Below are 19,677 nucleotides of genomic sequence, written 5' to 3'. Positions count from 1 at the left end.
GGAGCGAGACAGGCAGGGCTGCGCGTGCAGCGACACCTCGCCTGCGTGGGCGGCTGCTGGGCTTTGGCTAAACAGGTTTTATCGAGCAAGCTCCAAAGTTGACCTGGAGACTGCTGTGGCTGCACACAGGCTGGTGGTTGAAATCGGGAAGGGATGGATCACAACTGCACCAGGGAGTTGTTTGAGACAAGGCGGTCGCTGATGGTCTGCCTCCCTTGGTTAAAAATTCTCCTTTTGGTTAAAGGGATGTTTCTCTGCCCGACGGTGAGGGGGTTACGCTTTGGGTGGGAAGGTGGGTCTGCCACCCAGACACCCCCAGAAATGGCAGCGTAAAAGCAACGCGAAGCCGGGAGGCCTCCCAGTCCAGCCTGATTGCCAGCAGCAAAGAAATTAAGGGCGAGGTGGAAGTTGTGGGTCAGGTTTCGAGGTGAGTTCAGCTGCCCCTGGAAGCAGGGGACCCTTCCCAGTTCCCCAGCAAAGCTGCTGAGCATCGCAGCCTGTGGGGGATACAGCCCTGGCGTAATTACGATGGAGAGGTGCGAGCAAGAGGGCAGCCAGTGGGTGTGCAGAGCTCGGGGCAGGCAGCACTGGCGGGCAGGCTCCCTGGATACCTGGATAGGGGCAAATTCTCCCTCTCCAAGAGGAGCCAGTGCCCACGGGAGAGGCTGGTTGGAGCCAGTGGGTGATGGGGTGGTGTTCCCTTCTGGAGTCTGCGACCAGCAGTGCTTGCCCTCTGCCCGATCTGCCACATCTTTTCCTCCTCCCCAAATTTGGCATCCTTCTTCCCCTGCGGTGGCAGCCCTGAGACTAGACGCATGTCAACCACAGACTCGGCCACTGCAGGAGTGGAAATGACAGGGCCAGAGCGGGCATACAGAGCGGTGACGCTGAAACCGCCTTGGCGAGATGCTGGCAAGCTCTTCAGCCGGCGCCACCGAGCACAGGGCTGCCATCAGCACGCTCACCAATTTATTTATTTTTTAAGGAAACTCCACAGCTTGGAGCTCAACCTGTCCCTGACCTCACAAATTTCCCTGTGCAGCTGGTGTGAAGAGCGGTGCTGCCCCCCCGCCCCCCCCCCTGCCCCCGGCAAGCTGAGCCAGCAGATGGCAATGCCATCCATGCACTGAGGTGAGTTGGTGCTCAGCGCTCCATCGCCGTGAGCAGGGCCCCGCTGCAGCTGGTTGAGTGGCTCCTCTCCTCACTGGGGAGCGATGCCATCCGGGGCAAGTCAGATAGAAAATGGGTTTATTTCCAGATGCTCAGGGAAAGTCATTTTGATTTAACAAGCAGGCAATAGTGAGGTATCTTGAGTTTTTATTTCAATCCTACTCCACAGGAAACAATATTCGCTAGCATTATCTTCCTTACATTTGTTTTTAATTTGACGCAATACTGTGTTAAATATAAAATACTGATTGAACAAGAATGGATGGTGAAAAACACGAGATACTAAAAAGATCCCTCAAACCCTCCTCCACAGACATCCTGAATGTTACATGTTGTTTAAAATTAGTATAAAATAGGAGGACAATCTGATAACCTGCTCTGTGTCTCCTACCCTGCTTTGCAAGGGAAGGACTTAGGGAACAAGAGAAGAGGAGGGACTTCTCAATTATGGAGAAGCCCACTCAGCAAATCTGGGCTCAAGGCAGGGTGGCAATGTCCCCGGCAGAGCCTGGCCACCCATTCCCACCCAGGCATCTGCCCTGCCCTGGTTTTTCAGCAGGAGACTAAGATGAAGTGGCCTCAGAAAGGTCCTTCTAGCACCTCCCTGTGCCTCGGGACCCCCCGGGATGGATTTAGGGCCCAAAGCCCCCAATGACAAAATGGCTTCTGAGATAAATTCCTTGGGATGAAGCCTGTGGACAAAACGTGATGGTGGTCCCTGGGCATCCTCAGCCCCTGCCAGGGGATGTTTGCCCAGCGGCTGGGTCTGTCCCCAGGGTGGTTTCCCCATGGGATTTAGTGATGGAAGGGGAGGAGATCTGGGCACGCTGAGCCGCAGTTGCCACCGTGCCCCACGGGGGCTCTGGGGATCCAGTGCCCCAGACTCGGGGAAAATCGAAGCACATATTTGCAAAGCGCTGTTTGTCCTCCAAGTGCTTCACAGGGCCCTCACACGAGCCCTGTAAGGTAGGTCGGTGTCTTCACCCCCATTTTAAAGATGGGGAAACTGAGGCACAGAGTAGGGTAATGACTTGCCAGACAGGAAAAATGGCACCTCCTGCTCTGGGACCCCATATCCCGCTATTCCAACCCCAGACATGCTCCACCAACTGCTGGTTACTCACAGATTGTCCTTCTCCACCCCTCCATCTGTGGTAAGTGACGGAGAAGGGCTGCGTCCTGGGAGCCTGGGAGAGGCAGCAGCAGAGACCGGGCTTACATTGGGTCATTCAACCCCTGTCCCTAAGACCACCCCAAGAGGTGTCCCAGCCCAAAGGCTGCTTTGGGATACCCTGGGCAGAGACCCCCCTAGCAGCCCCATGCCAGGCTAGGGTGCCAGGCACAGCACCCGAGAATCCTTGTAGGAAGCCTCTGCCTATGGAAGTAAAAACCCATCAGGTTTTTTTTGCCAACCTGGTGACCACAGCCACCATGTCAGGAGGGGAAGAGTATCTGGATGCTTCTCTTTGGTAATTTGCTGCAAATGGCACGGCCCTGGAGAGCTGGTCCTGGGGTACCACAGGCTGGGGGGGGACCCTAAGCTCTGCGGGAGGTGGGTCAGAGCCAGGAGCTCGGCTCCTTGGCACACTGCCGGAGAAACAGGAGATGTGGGATGGTGGCCATAAATCTCCTTCGCTTGCCACGTTGCACTGAGACTGCTGCAGTTGCAATTAATCAAAAGGCCAAAGAGATGATGGGAAATCAATGTCCTCAGGGTCTCCTGGGGAAGGTCCAGGCAGGGCTGAGAGCAGCGCTGCTCTGCTGGCTGGCTCCCGGCACAGACCCCGGCATACACCAGAGCCCGGCATGCACCAGACCCTCCCAGCTCCAGGAGCAATACCAGTGTGTTTGGGGAGTGGGACCGGGTGTGGGTTTCCCATTCCAGCAGCATCGGGGCTGCTCCTGATGCCTGGGCAGGCACTTCATGTCCCGTTATCCGCCCTTGGAGAGCACCGCGTAGCCGTGGTTAGGGATTTAAAAACCAGCTAGGACCTCCCCATCACAGCTGACCTCTGAGCATCACACGAATATGTCCCTTCCCTGTGGCATTCCCGGGAATGTCAGAAATCCTCCCAAAAGTGGATTTAAATCTAATACTGAGCAAGAGGCTCATCATCAAAATGGGAGCAGAGAAGACAGGCAGCCCGGTCATCCCAGTTCAAGGAGGTTCGCTTCCCTCCCTCAAGGAGAAAGAAAATCCCCTGACGCGGATGGGCTGACCCCAGCCAGGTGGATGCCAGGAGCCGGATCCCCGCTCTGCTCTCCGCCAGGCAAAGGCACGTGCACGGCAGAGCCCGGGAGCGGGGCCGTGATTTGGGGCTGCCGCCATCACCAGGACCAGAGGAAAACAAAGCGCCTCAGGGAGAAAATATCCGTGGGGGCTCCGAGGGCTTGTCTAGGGGAGACATATGGAGTTGTGCACTTAATATTGGCTTAGAGAAAGGGTTTTCCAGAGCCCTGGAGGAGATTCAAGTTTCAATCTCATGTAAGGCTTTGTTGACTCTGGACCTTCCCATCAAGAATGTGGGAGGGGGTGGTTAATGCTGACATGACTTAGGGCCATTTAGGAGCCAAGCTCGGATGGTGGGGGGGTGTCAGCGTGCCCCCCTCCCAGCTGGGGCAGCCGCATGCCCAGGTATCCCAGGGGAAACGGGACAAGTCTCTCCCCCTGCCCCAACACCTACAGCCCCCTTGGGTGGCCCATGCTAAGGGTTCTGGTAGCCAAACCCAGGGTATCACTAGCCAGGGGTGTGCAGGGCCAGGGCCCCTGCTCCCGCAGGATGCTTGAGGTCGGGAGGGTGAGCAAAGCCCCCCCAAGCTCCCCAGCGAGCAGTCGCTCCCCTATCACCCGCAACCCATTGGTCAGTCACCGTGTTACAAAACCTTTGCCTAAAAAAATAAACAGTTCCCAAGGTTAAAAAAGAAAAATCTGTTTAAAATCAGCCTCCAGGCTCTCCTGTCCCTGCGGAAAGGGCACTGGCGGCTGCTGTCCGTGGGGCGAGTGGGTGGTTTGGGGCGAGCCCACGGTGCAGGCTGCCTCCCTGCTCCCCTCCATGCCCCCATGTGCCGGTTGGTGCAAACAATGTCCTTAAGGCGTCTACCGGGATGTTTTAGCCTCCAGCGCGCCAGGCCGGTAGAGGTACCTCCAAATGGCATAGTAGTGGATGCCAGCTCCAATGGCCACAAAGAGGTGCCAGATGGCATGGGCAAAGGGGATGCGGCCGTCGCTTTTGAAGAAGACCATGCCCAGGCAGTAGGAGAGTCCACCAGCCACCAGCTCCGGGAGGCCGTCCCTGTTGGGCTGGGAGCAAGCAAGGAAGCAAGGCTCAGCGATGGCCATGGCATGTCTGCCCTTTCCCCACGGCTCCATCGAGACCAGGAGCTTGGGCCCAGCTGCGAGGTGCAGGCAGGACCATCGCTCTGCCTTCTCCTACACCCTCCCTCCAGCAAGGCGGTGGGGACCCAGCAGCCTGGCTTTGCTTGGATGCTTTTCAACGGAGCCTGGGCAGCAGGTCCGCCGGAGATGCACATGGTATCTGCTGGGCACCCGAATCATTTGCTAAACCAAGCCAGGCCACATCGTATTCAGGGATGGCTTTATCACTATCATGTAGCCTGGATGATGCCAACCCACTGGACTTATCCCTCGCGCTGAGCCCACCTGCTTCCCGGCAGGAGCTTACCATGGAGAGAATGACCAAGGCAGGGAAGAAGCCCATGATAACGTAGCACACCAGCTCCACCAGCTTGTACCTGCGACCAACAGAGAAGCTGCTTGGAGGCAGGTACAGAGGAAGCATTGAGTTTTACACTTGCAATGTCCACTGCCATGCTATAGGAAAAGGGTTGGCGGTGCCACCACAGCAGGTCCCACATCCTCATGCATGAGCCACACCACCACAGGAGGGCTGGCACCCTGCTACAGGGGTGATGGAACCCCCACCTTGGCTTGGGAGCCTCCAGCTCAGGGCCAGGCGCCTGGGGCTTTGGGGAGACATCTGAGGCCTTTTGCTTTCTATTTGGTGCCACCACGTGGAAGAAGCAACTCACGGCAGCACATCCCTGCTCCCAGGTCCCTGGTCCCATATTCCTGCTCCCACATCCCTGCCACCAAAGCTCCTAAAAAGAAGGTGCAGGTGAGGAAGGACATGGTCCAAGGAAGTCCTCCACTTCCAGTTGGCCAGGAGGCTGCCCAGGGACCCTGTATCTGTCTGTCTGTCTGTCTGTCTATCTCCATCCTTCTACTCTCCCCTTCAGCTCGACTACCATTGGGGCACTAAGAGGAGCTGGCAGAGCTTAGCTGGGCTCTGTGATACCCACTAACGCGGGGCCAGGTAAAAGCACTCACCGCTCATGGAAGAAGAAAACGTAGACGGTCCCGACAGACGCCATGATCCAGATGATCCACCGCATATGGGAGGCCCAGGGACCCAACTCCCGCAGGTTCAGCCTGCAAGAGCCGGGTCTGCGGTGAGTGGGGTCCAGGGCAGCGCCCCAATCAGGGCTGTGGGCAGCGAGGGGGAAATGCTGCCCTCATCCCCATGGCTGTCCCACCAAAGGGTCCTCCCAACTTGTAACTTCAACTTAAAGGGTTTGAAATCTATAGGATAGGAAGGTTTTATGGAAAGGGGTAGGGTACAGCCTTGAGCAGAGCCAAAGCCGGAGAGGGAAACCCTATTTTTTGGACCTAGGCTGATTTTCTCACCTCCAGTTGGGCCAAGCAATGGCCCCTACCCACCGACAACTCACCAGGGAGCGTATGATGCCGCGATGAAGAAGTAGATCACCATCCTGTCAAACATGTGCAAGCAGTGCTCCACGGTCCTGCGGGACAGACAGACAGATGGGTCACAGCCCGCGGCACCAGGGGCCTCCAGACCCTCTCCCTCTTCTTGAGCGATCAGGGTTGGTACCTGAGATGCCTCTTCTTCCAGGAGATGGTGTGGAAGATGGTGGAGACGATGAAGAGGCTGGACAAGCCAAAGCCATAGATCCAGGCTGAGATGGTTTCCCACTGGTCATCGGAGAGGATATAGAGGATGGAGCTGCCGAGGATGCTGGGCAGGATCCAGAACTGGAAGGGAGAAGCAAGCCTGTTGTTGACTCTCTGTGTTTCCATTGAGCAGCTACAATACAGTCTCTGCTTTTCCTTTCAGGTGTTTTTTTGCTTCTGCTTGAAGCTACCACCCATGAGGGGCAGGCTGGCTGCCCACGCTGCCAGGCAGGGTCTCTCCCTGTGTGGTGCAGCTCCAAAGTAGCTTCTCCAGGTGGAGGTAGGGGGAAGGAGGAAGGCACAAGGAGGATGGACACCTCTGAGTCATCTCCCAGGGCTCAGAGCGGGAGCTGCCAGCTCCCAAAGGAAACCCTGATGTAGGGAGCGCTTGCTCTCACGGCTGTGTAGGCAGCCCCATGGGGCGCCTGTCACTGTTCCTGCTGTGAAAAACACAATTTTCAGGGAGCTTTGCAAAATACTCCTGCTCCACTAAGCCCACAGCCAGCTTCCCTGGGGTCACAGGTGGGTGAGAGTGAGGAAGATGCGCACCGGCTTCTCAGGGCAGGAGGAGGGAGAGCATCCTCGCTCCTGCACATCTGCCTCATCACAGCCCCGAGACCCACAGGAGCTGCTCCAAGGCTGAACACAGACATTTTTAACCATAGAATCATTTAGGTTGGAAAAGACCTTTAAGATCATCGAGTCCAATCATAAGGACTAGTGTCCTTTGAGGTTCCTTAGGGGATCCACAGACAACTGAGCACCATCCTCCCTCGCCCTGGGATGGGGACAGGGACTCACTGCATGGGTGGCACAGTTTGCTGCGTGCTCGTACTCCGTCGGCTGGTACCTGCAGTTGGATGGGACACGGTGATTCATGAACCTGCAGGGAGAAGCAGGGAGAGAAACATGCTCAGGGGATGGGGCTCAGGGGAAAGCCCTTTTGGAGGGGTCTGCACAGGGACACCCACCAGCCCCCCCAGCCTGGAGCCCCACTTCAGCTCGGCTTTGCTCCAGCTGCCCTGCAGAAGTGACCCCAGCACTGGACCAGGCTTGTCCACCCGGCTGGCCCCAAATGCCAGGACCCCAGGTCTTGCTCATCTACAGCTCAAGCTGAAGCATTTCCCAGTAGCTGCCGTTGCTTGGAGAGCAGAAGGCAGGAGCCAGCTCTGCCTGCTGCTGCGGCAGGAGAGGGCAGACGTGGCAGCGGTGGGAAGAGCCCTAGCCATGAAGAGGGCACACGGAGTAGTGGGGGGACCTGCTCCAACCAGGGTATCCCCCGCAATGCCTTTGGTTTCTGGGTACCACCTGTATCTACCTCCTACCCATGGGGGCTGCATGTCCCAGCACAGACTGCTGCAGGGGGAAACCCCACTGTGCTCTCTTGGAAACCTGTATCTTTATTTCTGTTCCTCTTAGTCTGAGGTATCAGCTTGCTCTTGGCATTCAGAGGAACATACCAATTTCTCTTGTTGGATCAACACACAGTGATAAAAAATAGTGTTGGGCTTGGCTAGTCCATTGCTAGGTAGGTAATGCTGTATTAAGAGGCAAATTAAATGTGCATCCGCGATAACAGGTCGGAACAAAGCGCTGCCTTGCTCAGCATCCTCTTCTGGCAGGGGCCAGCAGTGGAGGCTTAGCAAAAGGGAATAAGAAACGGGCAAATAGAGAGTGATCCTTCCCTGGCTGCTCCTCGTAATCAGGGGTTTAAAGACCTTTTCTGCTGCGGCTCAGGTCAGGACAGCCAAGCTGAGCGGGCGCCGGCGAGGCTGCCCTGCAGGACCTGGGCTAATTGCTTTCTGACCCCGTTTGCTCTCGGCTCCGGCACCATCTGTGGCGTGTTTTACAGCTGAGCTGCGCCTGGCGAGGGGGCGAGGGGACTGGCAGGACCTTGCCGTTGGGTGCAGGGTGACCCCTCTGTCCGGGGCACTGGGAAAGGCACTAAAAGTCCCCTCTCCCCCTCCCTGAGCCACCCACACCCATGTAGACTCCTCTGCCATCTCCTGCCTACTCAAACCCACCACCCGAGCCGCTCGCTGCTGTTAGCAGTGAGCCAGGATGGATTAAATAGCTCAAATATCAATGGTTTGAGTGCGGGGGGAGCGTGGCCACACAGGCCCGGGCGTGCGAGGCGCTCCCCGGCAGGCGGCAGTGACAGCCCACACGGGGACCCTGTCCCCAGCCCCTGCCCTGCCTGCGCTGCGGGGAGAAGCATCATCATCGTCACCAAATGTCTTGAAGTAAGCGGGGGAAGTGGAGGGGCTGAGCTCCCATCACTCTGCGAACCGAGGACCCGCATTGTGCAAATCAGGGCTTAGCAAGGCTGCCGCGGCCGGGAAGCAGCCGGGCATCCCTGGGGATGTGGCCGTGCCCGGCGTGCTGTCACCTCCATCCCAGGGGACACGAGGGATGCCCTCCCCACCCCACTGCTCCGCCACGAGGGCTGGCCGGGCTCCCCATGCTGGAGCCATGTCCCCCTGGCAGGAGGACATTACTGTCCCAGCGTTGCCAGGAGACTGTCCCCAGCTCCCCTCCGCTTTCTCTTTCCCTTTCTTTTCCCTTTTAATAATAAAAGCCGGGGGGGGGGAGCCCAGACATGTTGCGTGATGTCGCGGTTGCTGAGGAAACGTGTACGAGGCCTTTTCCTTGAATTTATTTGTTTTACCAAAGCCCTGCACCGTCTCCCCTCTGTTCTGGCGGTTGCTGTTCAGAGCAGTAACGGGGAGCAGCAGCAGGGCTGGTTCCCACAGCTCCCCCCCAGGGGCCGAGGGGTGCCCAGGCCCTTTGGGAAGGGATCCCTAGGGTGCAATTATCCTCCCTAGCTCTGGAACAGGGATGGAGAGGCCAGGAAGGGCCACCCCTGCCATCTCCATGGGATGAGGTCGAACAGCATGTGCTTCCCTGAAGGCCAAAGCCATGCTGGTGCAGCCCACAGCTTTTCCTGGAGGGAGAAACAGCCTTGAGGAGGATCTTTTTTTTTGACCTGGGGAGAGATTGCTCTTGTTGTCCTGCTCTGCTTTCTAATAAGCATCATCCTGTGAAGGATGGGAAATGGAGCATTGTGGATGCGGGACACGCTGGGCCAGCCTGGGTACAGCCAGGTCCTCCCAGAGCAGCCAGAATTGCGTTTTGGGGCTAGCTGGGCACATTTTTGTTGCCCTCTGTGCTCAGCAGCAGTGCTGTGCAAACAAGCCCAGGAGCAGCCAGTGTTTGCACATCTCCTGGCAGGCCAGGATGAGTCCCCGGCTGCCCTGCAGCACCTCGGTCCCCAGGGGCGCAGAGGCCATTTCCTCACTGTCTCTTCTCTCCTGGGACTTTATCCCTGGCTGTGCCAGGATGCCAAGCATCCATCCAGCTCACGTCATCATAGGTGCAGGCCAGGGCACGGGGAGCCCAGCGTCACTCCCAGCCTGCAGAAATTTGCCATACCAGTGTACAAAACCAGCCTCAAACCTGAGCTCCAGCCCGGCCAGGCGGATGGACACTCTCAGGGAGGGCACCCGTGACTCCCGTTAGAGCTGACGAAAGATCCCCGGCTGCATGTTTCCCAGCCCCAGCTCAGGGCAACTGGGGTCAGGAGAAGGGGAACTGCTGGCAGCCGGGCAGAGCTCCGGAGTTTTTCAACACAAGAAAATAAGGGGAAGAAGGGATACACCTCTCCAAACTTAGGTCTGATCCCCTGCAGCAAGACTCCTGCCCAGCTGGCTGAATCATCACCAGCTCCACGTCATTGCACCCGTAGGCTTGGGGACACCCTGGCAGTGTCCCTGGGGTGGGAGGAGATGAGTGGCTTGTCCCCAACAGGCTCCAGCCCGTGCTGCCGCCCACCCAGGGACCCAGCAAAGCCACAGTGATGCAGCTCACTCAGCACGATGGGTCCGGGAAGCCACGGGCGGGTGGTTACATACCAGCTCGGTGCTTCAATGTATTTTAGCAAATGCTTTAGGACTGCAAAGTCCAAAAGACACAGAAAAGTTTAAAATGTCATGCACAGCAAGAACACGAGCATGTTCATTTTCAGGGATGGCGCACGGGAAGCAGAGACCCGAGGGGCTCACGGGCAGCTTTTTCTCCTGGTGCCATTTCTGGCAGATGCTATACAGACCAGCTATATGGAGATGGGGGGGCCTGGTGGGGGTCTGAGCAGGGGTTATTCACCGCAGCCCCAGGGTTTTTGCCTGCCCTGCTTATGCCTGCTTCCCCCTGGCCCCTTTCCCAGGGAGGGAGACTGAAAAGGGCCAGTGCAGCAGGCTCCGGCTGGGGAAACAAAGAGCCCCTTGTCCCAGGCAGCCGGGGCAAAGTGCAGAGCCGGCTTCCCAGGCTTGTTCCTTTCTCCTTCTCTTTCTCCCACTCTGTTTTTTTGTGGCTTTTGGGTTGGGTTGGTTTTGAGTTTTTTAAAGACTTTTATCCAAGAACAAAGTTCTGACCTCAAAAATCATGCAGATATCTGCCCAGCTCTTGCTTTGCCAGGGTGGGGGAGAAGAAGGTAAAAAGGGAATTAAATTAACTTATTCCTCAGGATGGCTCATGTGTGAGCATTTGAGCATCTGAGCTCTCCTGAGGGCACCAAGACAACCTGCATCAGCCGCTCTGTGGACACCACGCACTCACACAGGCAGAGCCATGGGACACTTTGCAGGAAAGCTGTCCCTACACACGGGGAGGCACAGCCCTGACGGAGACCGAGGCCCGGCTGCGATTCCGGGCAGAGGGGCTTTAGTCCTGCCTTCAACACTCTCTGGCCAACCTCTGCCACGTCACTTCATCTCCCTCTCGCCCCTGTTTCCCTCTGTCCAAGTGAAGATAATCATTTTGACATCCTTTAGGCGACCTGGTGGAAGCATAATGTGAGGAGGGTGTAAAATCACCACTAAAATACAGATGGGGAGGTGTGAGCTGGGGGTTGCCTCATTGAGCAGCTCATCTCTGCTCTTGCAAGAAGCCAGTCCAACCTCTGACACCCCAACCCCGCTATATATCAGGCTATATACACAACGCACGCCTGTGTATCTGTGCGTTGAGAAGCTGGGCTGCCCCTGCACATTGCTGAGGCTGTGGCCATGGCCGTGACACTTGAACAGCCACCACATCCCCTTCACATCCCATGAAGCACTGAATGACAGAGCCATGTGTTACACCATGGGCTGGGGGGACGAAGGAGCAACCAGCTTGTCCAAGGTTGCTCCCAGGTGATGCAAATGTCCCCAGACCAGCTAATCTCCACAGGTCTCACCTGTGAATGGCTTATAAAAGGGCTGGGCTTGCTCAGGCTCAGTTTTAATGTCTCTGGAGGTGGGATGCTGGTTTGCTGTGCATTCACCCTCCTGCCCAGGGAGCTGGGGTGTTTCCAGGCTGTGTTCCCTGCCGGGCAGCTCCTGGAGCTTTGACTGCAAATTGGAGGGATTTCTCCTTCTCCTTGTGACTGGGTGTTAGCACTGGTTTTCAAGGAATGGAGAGGCTGTTGGAGGATTATATCCTGGTGGTGCATCTTGTCAGAGAGGAAGGATGGAGAAAGCCTTTGCTGGGTGAAGACTGGTGAAGACTGGTAAGTCCTGCTGGGGGCCTTTGGCTTGTCCCTTGGCAGAGTAAGTGTTGCAATGCCTGAAGTGGCAGTGATGGAACAGATGTGTCCCTGCAGGGCAGACTGGACCCAGACCCCTCTTCACTGCATGGTCTGGATTTGCCCTAATGAGCCCAGAGGCTGCACACCCAGTGCAGATGCCAGGGCTTGGTCCTCAGGATTGCGCATGAGCATGCGTGAATGTGAGCTGCAGCAGCATCCCTGTACGCTGGGACTTGGTGTGTGCTCTGCTTCTGACCTGTAATCTGGTAATGTTCCAGCTGCAGTCCCTTGTAAGAGGCTTCATCCCCTTGAGCTCCTCCGTGGTTTGTAATTAGCTCAGTCCTGGGGAGCTGTGTGTGATGGTGCAGCGTAGGGCTCCAAGGATGTAGGAGATGGAGCAGGGCAGCAGGGATGCACTCAGGGCCCCCTCAAGTCCAGGACATCAATTCTGCAACTCAGCAATGTGGGAAAGGCTCAGCAGCCCTCCCATCTCCCCTATGGTTGCAGCTCCTGGTGCAGAGCCCCCAAACTCTGCAGGACCGCAAACCTGCTTTACTCAGCCCAGGACATTTAAGAAATCCTGCTTCTTCCTCCTACCCATTGAAACGGAACGTTTGCCACCAAGAAGCAGAAACGCAAAGGCTCGGGCTGATGCTGCCCAGCACTGCTGCCTGCAGAGTCACCCACGCGGCATGTGCACAGCTGTGTGGCACCCCGGTAAGAGCTGAAACCTCTGTTTCCATGCCTGCTCCTCAATGCTTCCATGCTCCTACGCAAACATATGGTGTTCCTGGTTTGGAAAACTGAGCTGTGCATGCTGTAAGCTTGTGGTCAGCTCCCTGGGCTGGGGGAGAAGGGACAGTCAGGACAAACCTGTTCTGTGGGCTTCTCCTTTGACTCCAGCCCATCCCACGTGAGAAGCAGCAAGATGGCACAGTGTTTTCTTTTGTACTGCTTCCTGGCATCGTGCAAAGAGCTGGCAGCTTGGGTAGGGAGTGACTGAGGCAGAAAACTGAAAGGCTTTTCATCTAAACCAGCATCTTTCAACCTTTTTTATGGGTAAATTAGCAGATCACCAGATTTCTGGAGTAACCTCCCCAGGTGCCCCTGGTACAAGACTTGCTTCTACAAAGCAAGTCAAAAAAGGACTGCAGATTGACTGCTCGTTTGTCACCTCTGATTACCCTCATCCCCATTTTGCTTGTTCCCAGCACTCTGACATGTGGAAACACCCTGGGCTGACTGCAGACCATCCCTGGCACCGTGCAGCCTGCACGCCATGAGAAATGCCGAACAAGTCTGCTTGCTGACTTAGAGATGCTCCTGGACAGGGACCACGTACTCAGCTGTGTCCATGCTGTGCCTGGCCCTGAGATGTCCCCCGTGAAGGGACAGGGAAGATCCCTCCCCAGCACAGCCTGCTGCCACAGCAGCGGGTACGTGAGGAGCCAAGGCTGGCAGGAGGGAATATGCCGCTGTTGTTTCCCCGAACACGCCGAGGGTAGAGCTGATTCCTGTTCCTTGCCCCTCACCCTGAGAGACAACCGTGGGAGGCTCCAGGCCAGGCTGGGTGCAGTCATAGACCATTTCTGCACCAGTGAGAGCCCATGTATATCTAGCAGGGCTTGGTTGGTGGGTGGAAACTCAACAGGTAATTCCCAGCAGGGTCATAACTGTCCACGTTCCCAGCCTCGGTGCAGAGAGATTTATTTTTCTCTCCGGCAGGCTTTCTGCTCTTTATGTATACAGTATCTCAAACTCCTCCAAGGCAATTCATGACCCTGCAACTACAGCAGAGCTGTTTGTTTATTCACAACAGATGGGATTGGTGAGTGTTGCCCAAATTACTTTCTGAGCTGGGACTTCTTGTTTCATTTGGTACTCATGAGACCTCCAACAACAGCTGATTAGTCACAAAATGACTCTGATGTCCCAGGTGTTTCACAAATGTTAGGAGGACTGTTTCCAGAACTGAAAATCCTCTGTTATTCACTATTTGCTTGTTTGTCATTGTTCATGTTCCTTGCTGCCTTGCCTGCGTTGCCCTGAGCACAGAAGTCAGTGGGACAAATCCTGAGCTGGCTCTTCCAGGTTAAACTCTGCAACAGCCCAAGGTGGGCAAGAGTGAGCATGACCATCAGCTCCTCTGCTTGCCGGCCAAGGATTTGGGCAGTTTGGGGGGGCTGGAGCCTTCCCAGCCTCTAACTCCAGCTGCCACTGTGAAAGTACACGGGCAAGTTGTGGTTTTCTGGGTCCGTAAGGTCTCCCCACAACATCCCCCAAAAGACAGAGCCTGGCTCTCATTTGGGATTCCTAGATGCTACTCAAGTACAAATGATATCTGTAAATTATTCAGCAAATGCCTCTGGACAACAAAGGGACAGGAGGAGAATCATGCATTTTACCAGCCAGGCAAGCAGATACTAGGACTTTTATTAGTATTACTTGCAACAGAGAGCAGGGCTGTGTCTAATGCTACTGTACCAGCCAGTGCTGAGCGCAGCAGAGGAGGAAGCTCCTTGCTCCTGACCTGCTGATCTCTCTCTGCATAATAAAATCCTTTCCTCAGCAGCAGCAAGCCTGGACTATAAACTTGAACAGGATGACAGACTTGGATCCAAACTCTCCTGAAGGTCAGCACTGCTCAGCATAACTAACTGGCATCTGAAGCAAACACCAGGCCCATGATGCTCGTGGTAGCATGTTACCATGAGAAGTTGCAGTGTATCATATCAGGCTCATTAAACTCTGGATTGTGAGCACTACATGAAAATGTTGAGGTTCAATTCCACACGGAGGACCCCAAAGGGAGACTTGAGCTCTGTGTGCTTGGTTGTGTCTCCTCTGCCCTGCTCGGCCCCTGCACTGAACAGCCATCCCCTTGCAGCATCTCTCTGGGTACCCAACCAATCTCCTTTTGCAGCTGTAGCCAAGCACCCTGCAAGAGCAATGAACTAAGTTATGCTCTTTTCTTTCCTGTCTGTAGGAGTTGTAGTTGGTTTGCATTGCTTTGTCTCGCTGTGGAGCTGGGGGTGTGAGAAGGGAGGAGGAGGGGAAGGCGAGCCTGGGAGCAGTCCTGGCAGAGCCATGCTTCTTGCATTCACTGACCTGCTGCGCTGGGCAGTGGCTTGAATTTCCCATGCATCGTGTTGGCTGCTACCTCATGAAGCTGGCCATAGTGAGCTGTGCCAAGGAATCACATCAGGCTGATATCCAACACCGGCTGAAGGAGGGAAAAAACCATCAGGCATCCATTTCCCAGGCAGCCAAAAGACCGTCCTTCCTCCAAAAGCACACGGCATGGGGGTCGGCTTGCCCACTGCTGTGCATCTCCAATGCAGTGATCCCCACCTGAGCATCTCTCCCAGCCTTCCCAAAGGAGGGAAAGGGGCAGTTTGAGGGAATACTCCAACACAAACGATGTTCTGAGTACTTGTTGCCTTCCAAATACCTGGCTCCCATGACATCTGTGCCCTGGGCATCTAAACCTATGTGAGAAGAATCCTGCCAGTGCTATCTTAAAAGGGTATCTGACTCCACCTGGCCTCACAGAACAACCAGTGTGGAATTGGTTAGTGACACTGGTTTCCCTAGGTATTTTGGGACCTCCCCATTTCTTGGAGCAGTGCCTTTTCCAGCAAAGGGATCTCCTCAGCTGGGGGCAGCCTGGCAGGTCATGCTAGGGACAGTGGGATGGGGCTGGTTCTTGCACAGTGAGGAGGTCTGAGCTGCAATATCAGTGCTGAAAGCATTTCCCTTCTTGCTGCTTCATCCCACACGGGCTGTGGGGGAAGCAGAGCTCTTGGAAAGCATCTCGGCATGTGTGGGAGCAGGCGAGGGCTGCTTGTGCTTTCATCGCAAAGCAAACAGGGACCAGATCTTCCCAATGCGGTAGCTCTGCTCAGGCTGTCAGCCTGGCATCGCTTTTCTCGTGTTTGGGGTCTGAGCACCCAACATTTTCTCACTCCTATTCCTGCTGGTTGTCCTCTCCCTGTCGTGCCTGTAAAATGCTGGAGGAGGAGTCGGTGAGTGTCTCCTTGCTCAGTAATTACGGGTGCAGGGAGCAACAAGGAAGGTCTTCCCAGCTGCCTTTCCCCAAACTCAGAGGATTTGCTTTTGAGAAATTGTAGAGTTCGGATCTCCATCCCGTTGTGCCGGTGAGGAGGTGGCAGTGTTTGCATTGCAGACACCAGGCAGCTGAGGACAAGCCTGGACCACACACCTACAGAGGCCCCTACTCTCCCTAACCTCCTGCTTCTTTGGTGCTGAGAAATTAATGTGGATTTTCCTGGCTGCTCTTCTTTGTTTCTCTGCACAGGGCAAGACAAGCAAACACAATAAGATTTAGAGCTTTTTACATGAACAAATCAAATTGTGAACTGCTATCAGTTAATTAGGATGATTCAGTGCCCTGCGTAGCCCGGAGCTCCCAGCAAACCCCTCTCCGCCGGCTGTTCCAGAGCTGCTGAAGCCAGCCAGATACCACAGTCCCCTGCTTAATCGTGTTTCCTTTCAATTACAGCTCTGGATGGCCAAAGTCTGGGAAGCATTTTGTGTCCCTGCAGGGAGATAGGGGCTGAGCCACAACCCCAGGGCAGCTATGTGGGCAGGAGGTATGGGACCATGTCTGAGTAAAAAGTGGGCCAAAGCTGGCAGTGAGGTGGAGGGGAGCGATCAGTTACTGGATCGGTATAACCTGGCTGATGAGACTCAATGAAGATGTGACTTGCACCCATTTGTCGCTCCGGTGGGAAACCAGTACTGTTTTGGTGAGCTGGGAGGAAGGGAGGAGGAGAGGAAAGGGCGGAGGGAGAATGGAAGAATAAAATGCTGGTGGTTGGGTAAAGCAGGAGGAATCGCATCTGCTTGCACCCCATAACTGCGTGCTGCTGCCGGCATCGTGGCTGAATGTGCCTGTCACGCAGGAGCTGGATATCGCTTGCCATGGTGCAGGCTGTGAGCAAGAGGGAAAGCCTTGCAGCAAAGGTGCTTTTTAACTCCCTTTCTGCATGGTGGCAGATGATGGAAGAGCCTTCTGGACCCCGCAGCAGAGCAGAAACCACCACCAGCCTCATTTATAACCACAACCTGCTCAAACAGCATTGCTGTGCATCCCTGCTCCCACAATGGCCACAGCCCCCTCCTCTTGCTTTCTTCCCCTCCACCCCAGCTGTGATGCTCCATCTCTGAAGCTGAGCCAGGAGGGATTCAGGGACACCCCAGTGTCCCTTCAGCCCCGAGTTTTCTCTTGGCAGTTCACAAAATGCTCCCACATTGATTGCTGCCTTTCATCTCTTTGTTCAAAGCCCGGTGCCTTCGCTGCAGCTTTCACATAACAGGTCTTTCATCACCACGCTGGTTTTTATTTATTCCTTTTGGCGGGTGTATTGATGGCCAAGTTCCTCCTTTCTTGGTCCTCGCTCAAAATTAGATAAAATGACATTAAAAATGAAGCCGTTCCAGGCTTTTCCACCACAAGGAAGGCTTTCTGATTTATTTTTTTTTTTTCTAGGAAGGCCACAAGCAAGAGCTTCTCATCCTCTGAAAAGATGTCACAAGATGCTTCTGATGCCTTGAAGGGCACGTGCCACCGTGAGCCCAGCCCCGTGGCTCCTGCTCAAACCAGTCCCCATTGCAAAGCCCAGTCCCCGTTATTTGCAGCCCAGGGAAGCTGACAGAGCATCCCTGGCACAAAAGGAGGAGCAGCTTTTAGGGTCTGTTCTGGGATATGCCACAGCAGAGCATTTCTGTGGAGAGGAGACCTGGTATACATGCAGCGCGGGGGGGGACAGGGATTAGCCAACTGTTATTTTTAAGCACTAGGCTAAGAGGATCTCTGCGGTGATGTAGGAAGATCTGGGTTAGCATCTCGTGCTGGTGATTGCTTTGGTGTGTCTTGGGATGAAAGCCAAGGGAGCACCCGTCTCCTCCTGCTCCCTGTCCAGCCCTGGCACCCAGCAAGCGGTGGAAGATGCCCTGTGGACCTCACCCTTCCCCTGCCCCACGTGTCGGCTCTATCCCTGCAAGAGACTCTGTAACACCTCATCCCCGTTTAACAAGTTGTCTCCAGAAAGCACCAGGACAAAGTTTAAGCATGCTAATTTTGGATAAATCAAGCAACAGGCTGGCAGATGGGTTCTACCGGGGTGGATTGAGGTGTGGGGCTGTCCAGCTCCCAGAGAGCCTCTGCACCACTGCTGTGGGGCAAAGGTACAGTTTTCTTCCTCCTTTGCTCAGCTCCATCTTCCCCAGCCCTGTCTTTTTTATGCTGGCTGGGAAAAACAGTTTTGGATTCTGTTTTCACAAGTAGTTTTGGACCAGAAGAACTGTGCAGATCTGCTGGGTACCTCCTGCATCTCCCTCAGGTAAAGGTTATCAGGAGGCAGTGACAGCATCAAAATGGTCTTTGAGCAGATGCCCGCATGTTTGAGGCAGCTTTTGGAGGTGCAAGCATGGATTTTCCCTGTGGGACACCTCGAAGGAGAGGAGCTGGGGGGCAGGAGGGAGATGTCCTGCCCTTACCCATCCCAGGCAAATACCCCTCAGGGGTGGTCCTGCCTGGAACAGGCAAGAAACACCATCACCACTTCTTTCCAGACAAGTTTTTCTCCAGTATCTGACTCGAACAGGACCACTTGGGGTCTGACAGTGACAGCAGCAGAGCTGAATGCCCCCAGGAACTGTGCCAGCCTGTGGGACACTCAGCAGCCATAAAAGCATCCCTACCACAGTCACAGGGAGCTGGGAGCAAAGCCTGTCCTTGGTGCAAAGCTGAGCACCCCCCCAGCACCCCCCGAGCCCCATCTGGCCATGCATTGCCCAGCGCTGTGTGACCTGACTCATCCTCAGCCACCTGGTGTGCTGAAGGGCCGTGGGCGGCCGTTGTCCCCGTGTCACCCTGCTAAAGGCCACATCTGATCCCATAGCAGCGTGCATGGCCAAGTGCCCTCTGACCCGTGCCCAGCAGTCCTCAGGTTTCCCCCTACGCAGGTAATGCCATGAGGTTTTCTAACACACCTGAGCTGCTAAAACAAGTCCCTGCTGCTGCTGGAAAACCTCCCTGGGTATTTCACGGAGCTGGGAAAGGATCCACCACCAGTGCATCCCATGGGAGCCCTGAGGAGTCCCCGGATCCAGACTGGGGGAGCCCCCCTGGTGGGGGTGGGGACGGGGGGGAGGCGTTCACCTGGGCGCAGCTGGACCCTGGGCAATATCAGTCCTTCTGCGGAGGGTTCATGGCTGGCGGTGGGGTCTGTCCCCGTGGGGAGCCAGGCTCCCGGTCCCCCAGCAGCAGGAGGACAACGGTGAAGTTAGACCCAGCGAAAGGCAGCGAGGGCTCCCAAGGATGCTCAGAATCCCTCAGGGATACAGCAAAGCAAGTAGCCTTCTCTCAAAAGACCAGCCCGCACCTGCCCTGGGCTTTGGGGCACTCAGCAGCTTTTGAAGGTCCCTTCGGGCTCCAACCCCGCCGGAGCCGAGCCCGGGCTGGGGCTGTCCCGGGACTCCCCGAGCACCGGGGGATCGGGGACCACCGCGCGGACGGCTTTACCTGGCGTAGCGCGTCTTCTGGAAATCCAGGACCCGGGACACGAACATCGCGGCGGTGCCATGGGGGTCCCGGGGGGGGAGGCGGCTGCTCAGCCCCGGGGCGGGGGGGGGGAGAAAGTGCCGCCCGGGGAAACCCCGCACCAACTCCGCGGGCTCCGGCGGGGCGGGGAGGAGAAGGGGCGGCCGGACCGGTCCAGCCCAGCCCGGCCCCCTCTCGCCCCCCCCGGCTGCTCGGGAGAGCGACACGGGGAAAACAAAGGCGACCTCCGGGAGGGGGGGAGCCGGCCCCGCTGCCGCCCTCAGATGTGCAAAGAGGAGGAGGAAGAAGAAAAAGGGGAGGGGGGGGATCCCGTCCAACTCCGCCCGGCCACAGCAACCTGCACGATCTCCCTTAGCAGCC

At 56.1% G+C, this 19,677-nt stretch overlaps 1 protein-coding gene across 3 annotated transcripts in view; it reads right to left on the bottom strand.

Annotated features, from left to right (window-relative positions):
• The window catches only part of MMD2 (monocyte to macrophage differentiation associated 2), a 27,411-nt gene extending 7,734 nt beyond the window's left edge, over positions 1–19,677 (bottom strand). Inside the window, exons 1-8 of one of the 3 annotated variants that reach the window (XM_075767187.1) lie at positions 19,279–19,677; positions 14,838–14,952; positions 6,965–7,046; positions 6,084–6,244; positions 5,920–5,994; positions 5,519–5,620; positions 4,854–4,923; positions 1,310–4,471 (exon numbers count right to left, since the gene is read on the bottom strand). In XM_075767187.1, coding sequence (XP_075623302.1) covers positions 4,268–4,471; positions 4,854–4,923; positions 5,519–5,620; positions 5,920–5,994; positions 6,084–6,244; positions 6,965–7,042 — 690 coding nt within the window. In that variant the 5' untranslated portion in view covers positions 7,043–7,046; positions 14,838–14,952; positions 19,279–19,677 and the 3' untranslated portion in view covers positions 1,310–4,267. Of the gene's footprint in view, positions 1–1,300; positions 4,472–4,853; positions 4,924–5,518; positions 5,621–5,919; positions 5,995–6,083; positions 6,245–6,964; positions 7,047–14,837; positions 14,953–19,278 lie in introns of those variants that run through there. The other 2 variants (XM_075767186.1, XM_075767188.1) reach the window with 2 other exon arrangements.

This window comes from Balearica regulorum, chromosome 15 (genome assembly GCF_011004875.1).
Source record: "Balearica regulorum gibbericeps isolate bBalReg1 chromosome 15, bBalReg1.pri, whole genome shotgun sequence".
Taxonomy (NCBI): domain Eukaryota; kingdom Metazoa; phylum Chordata; class Aves; order Gruiformes; family Gruidae; genus Balearica; species Balearica regulorum.
This window is presented reverse-complemented; position numbering and strand designations above follow the sequence as displayed.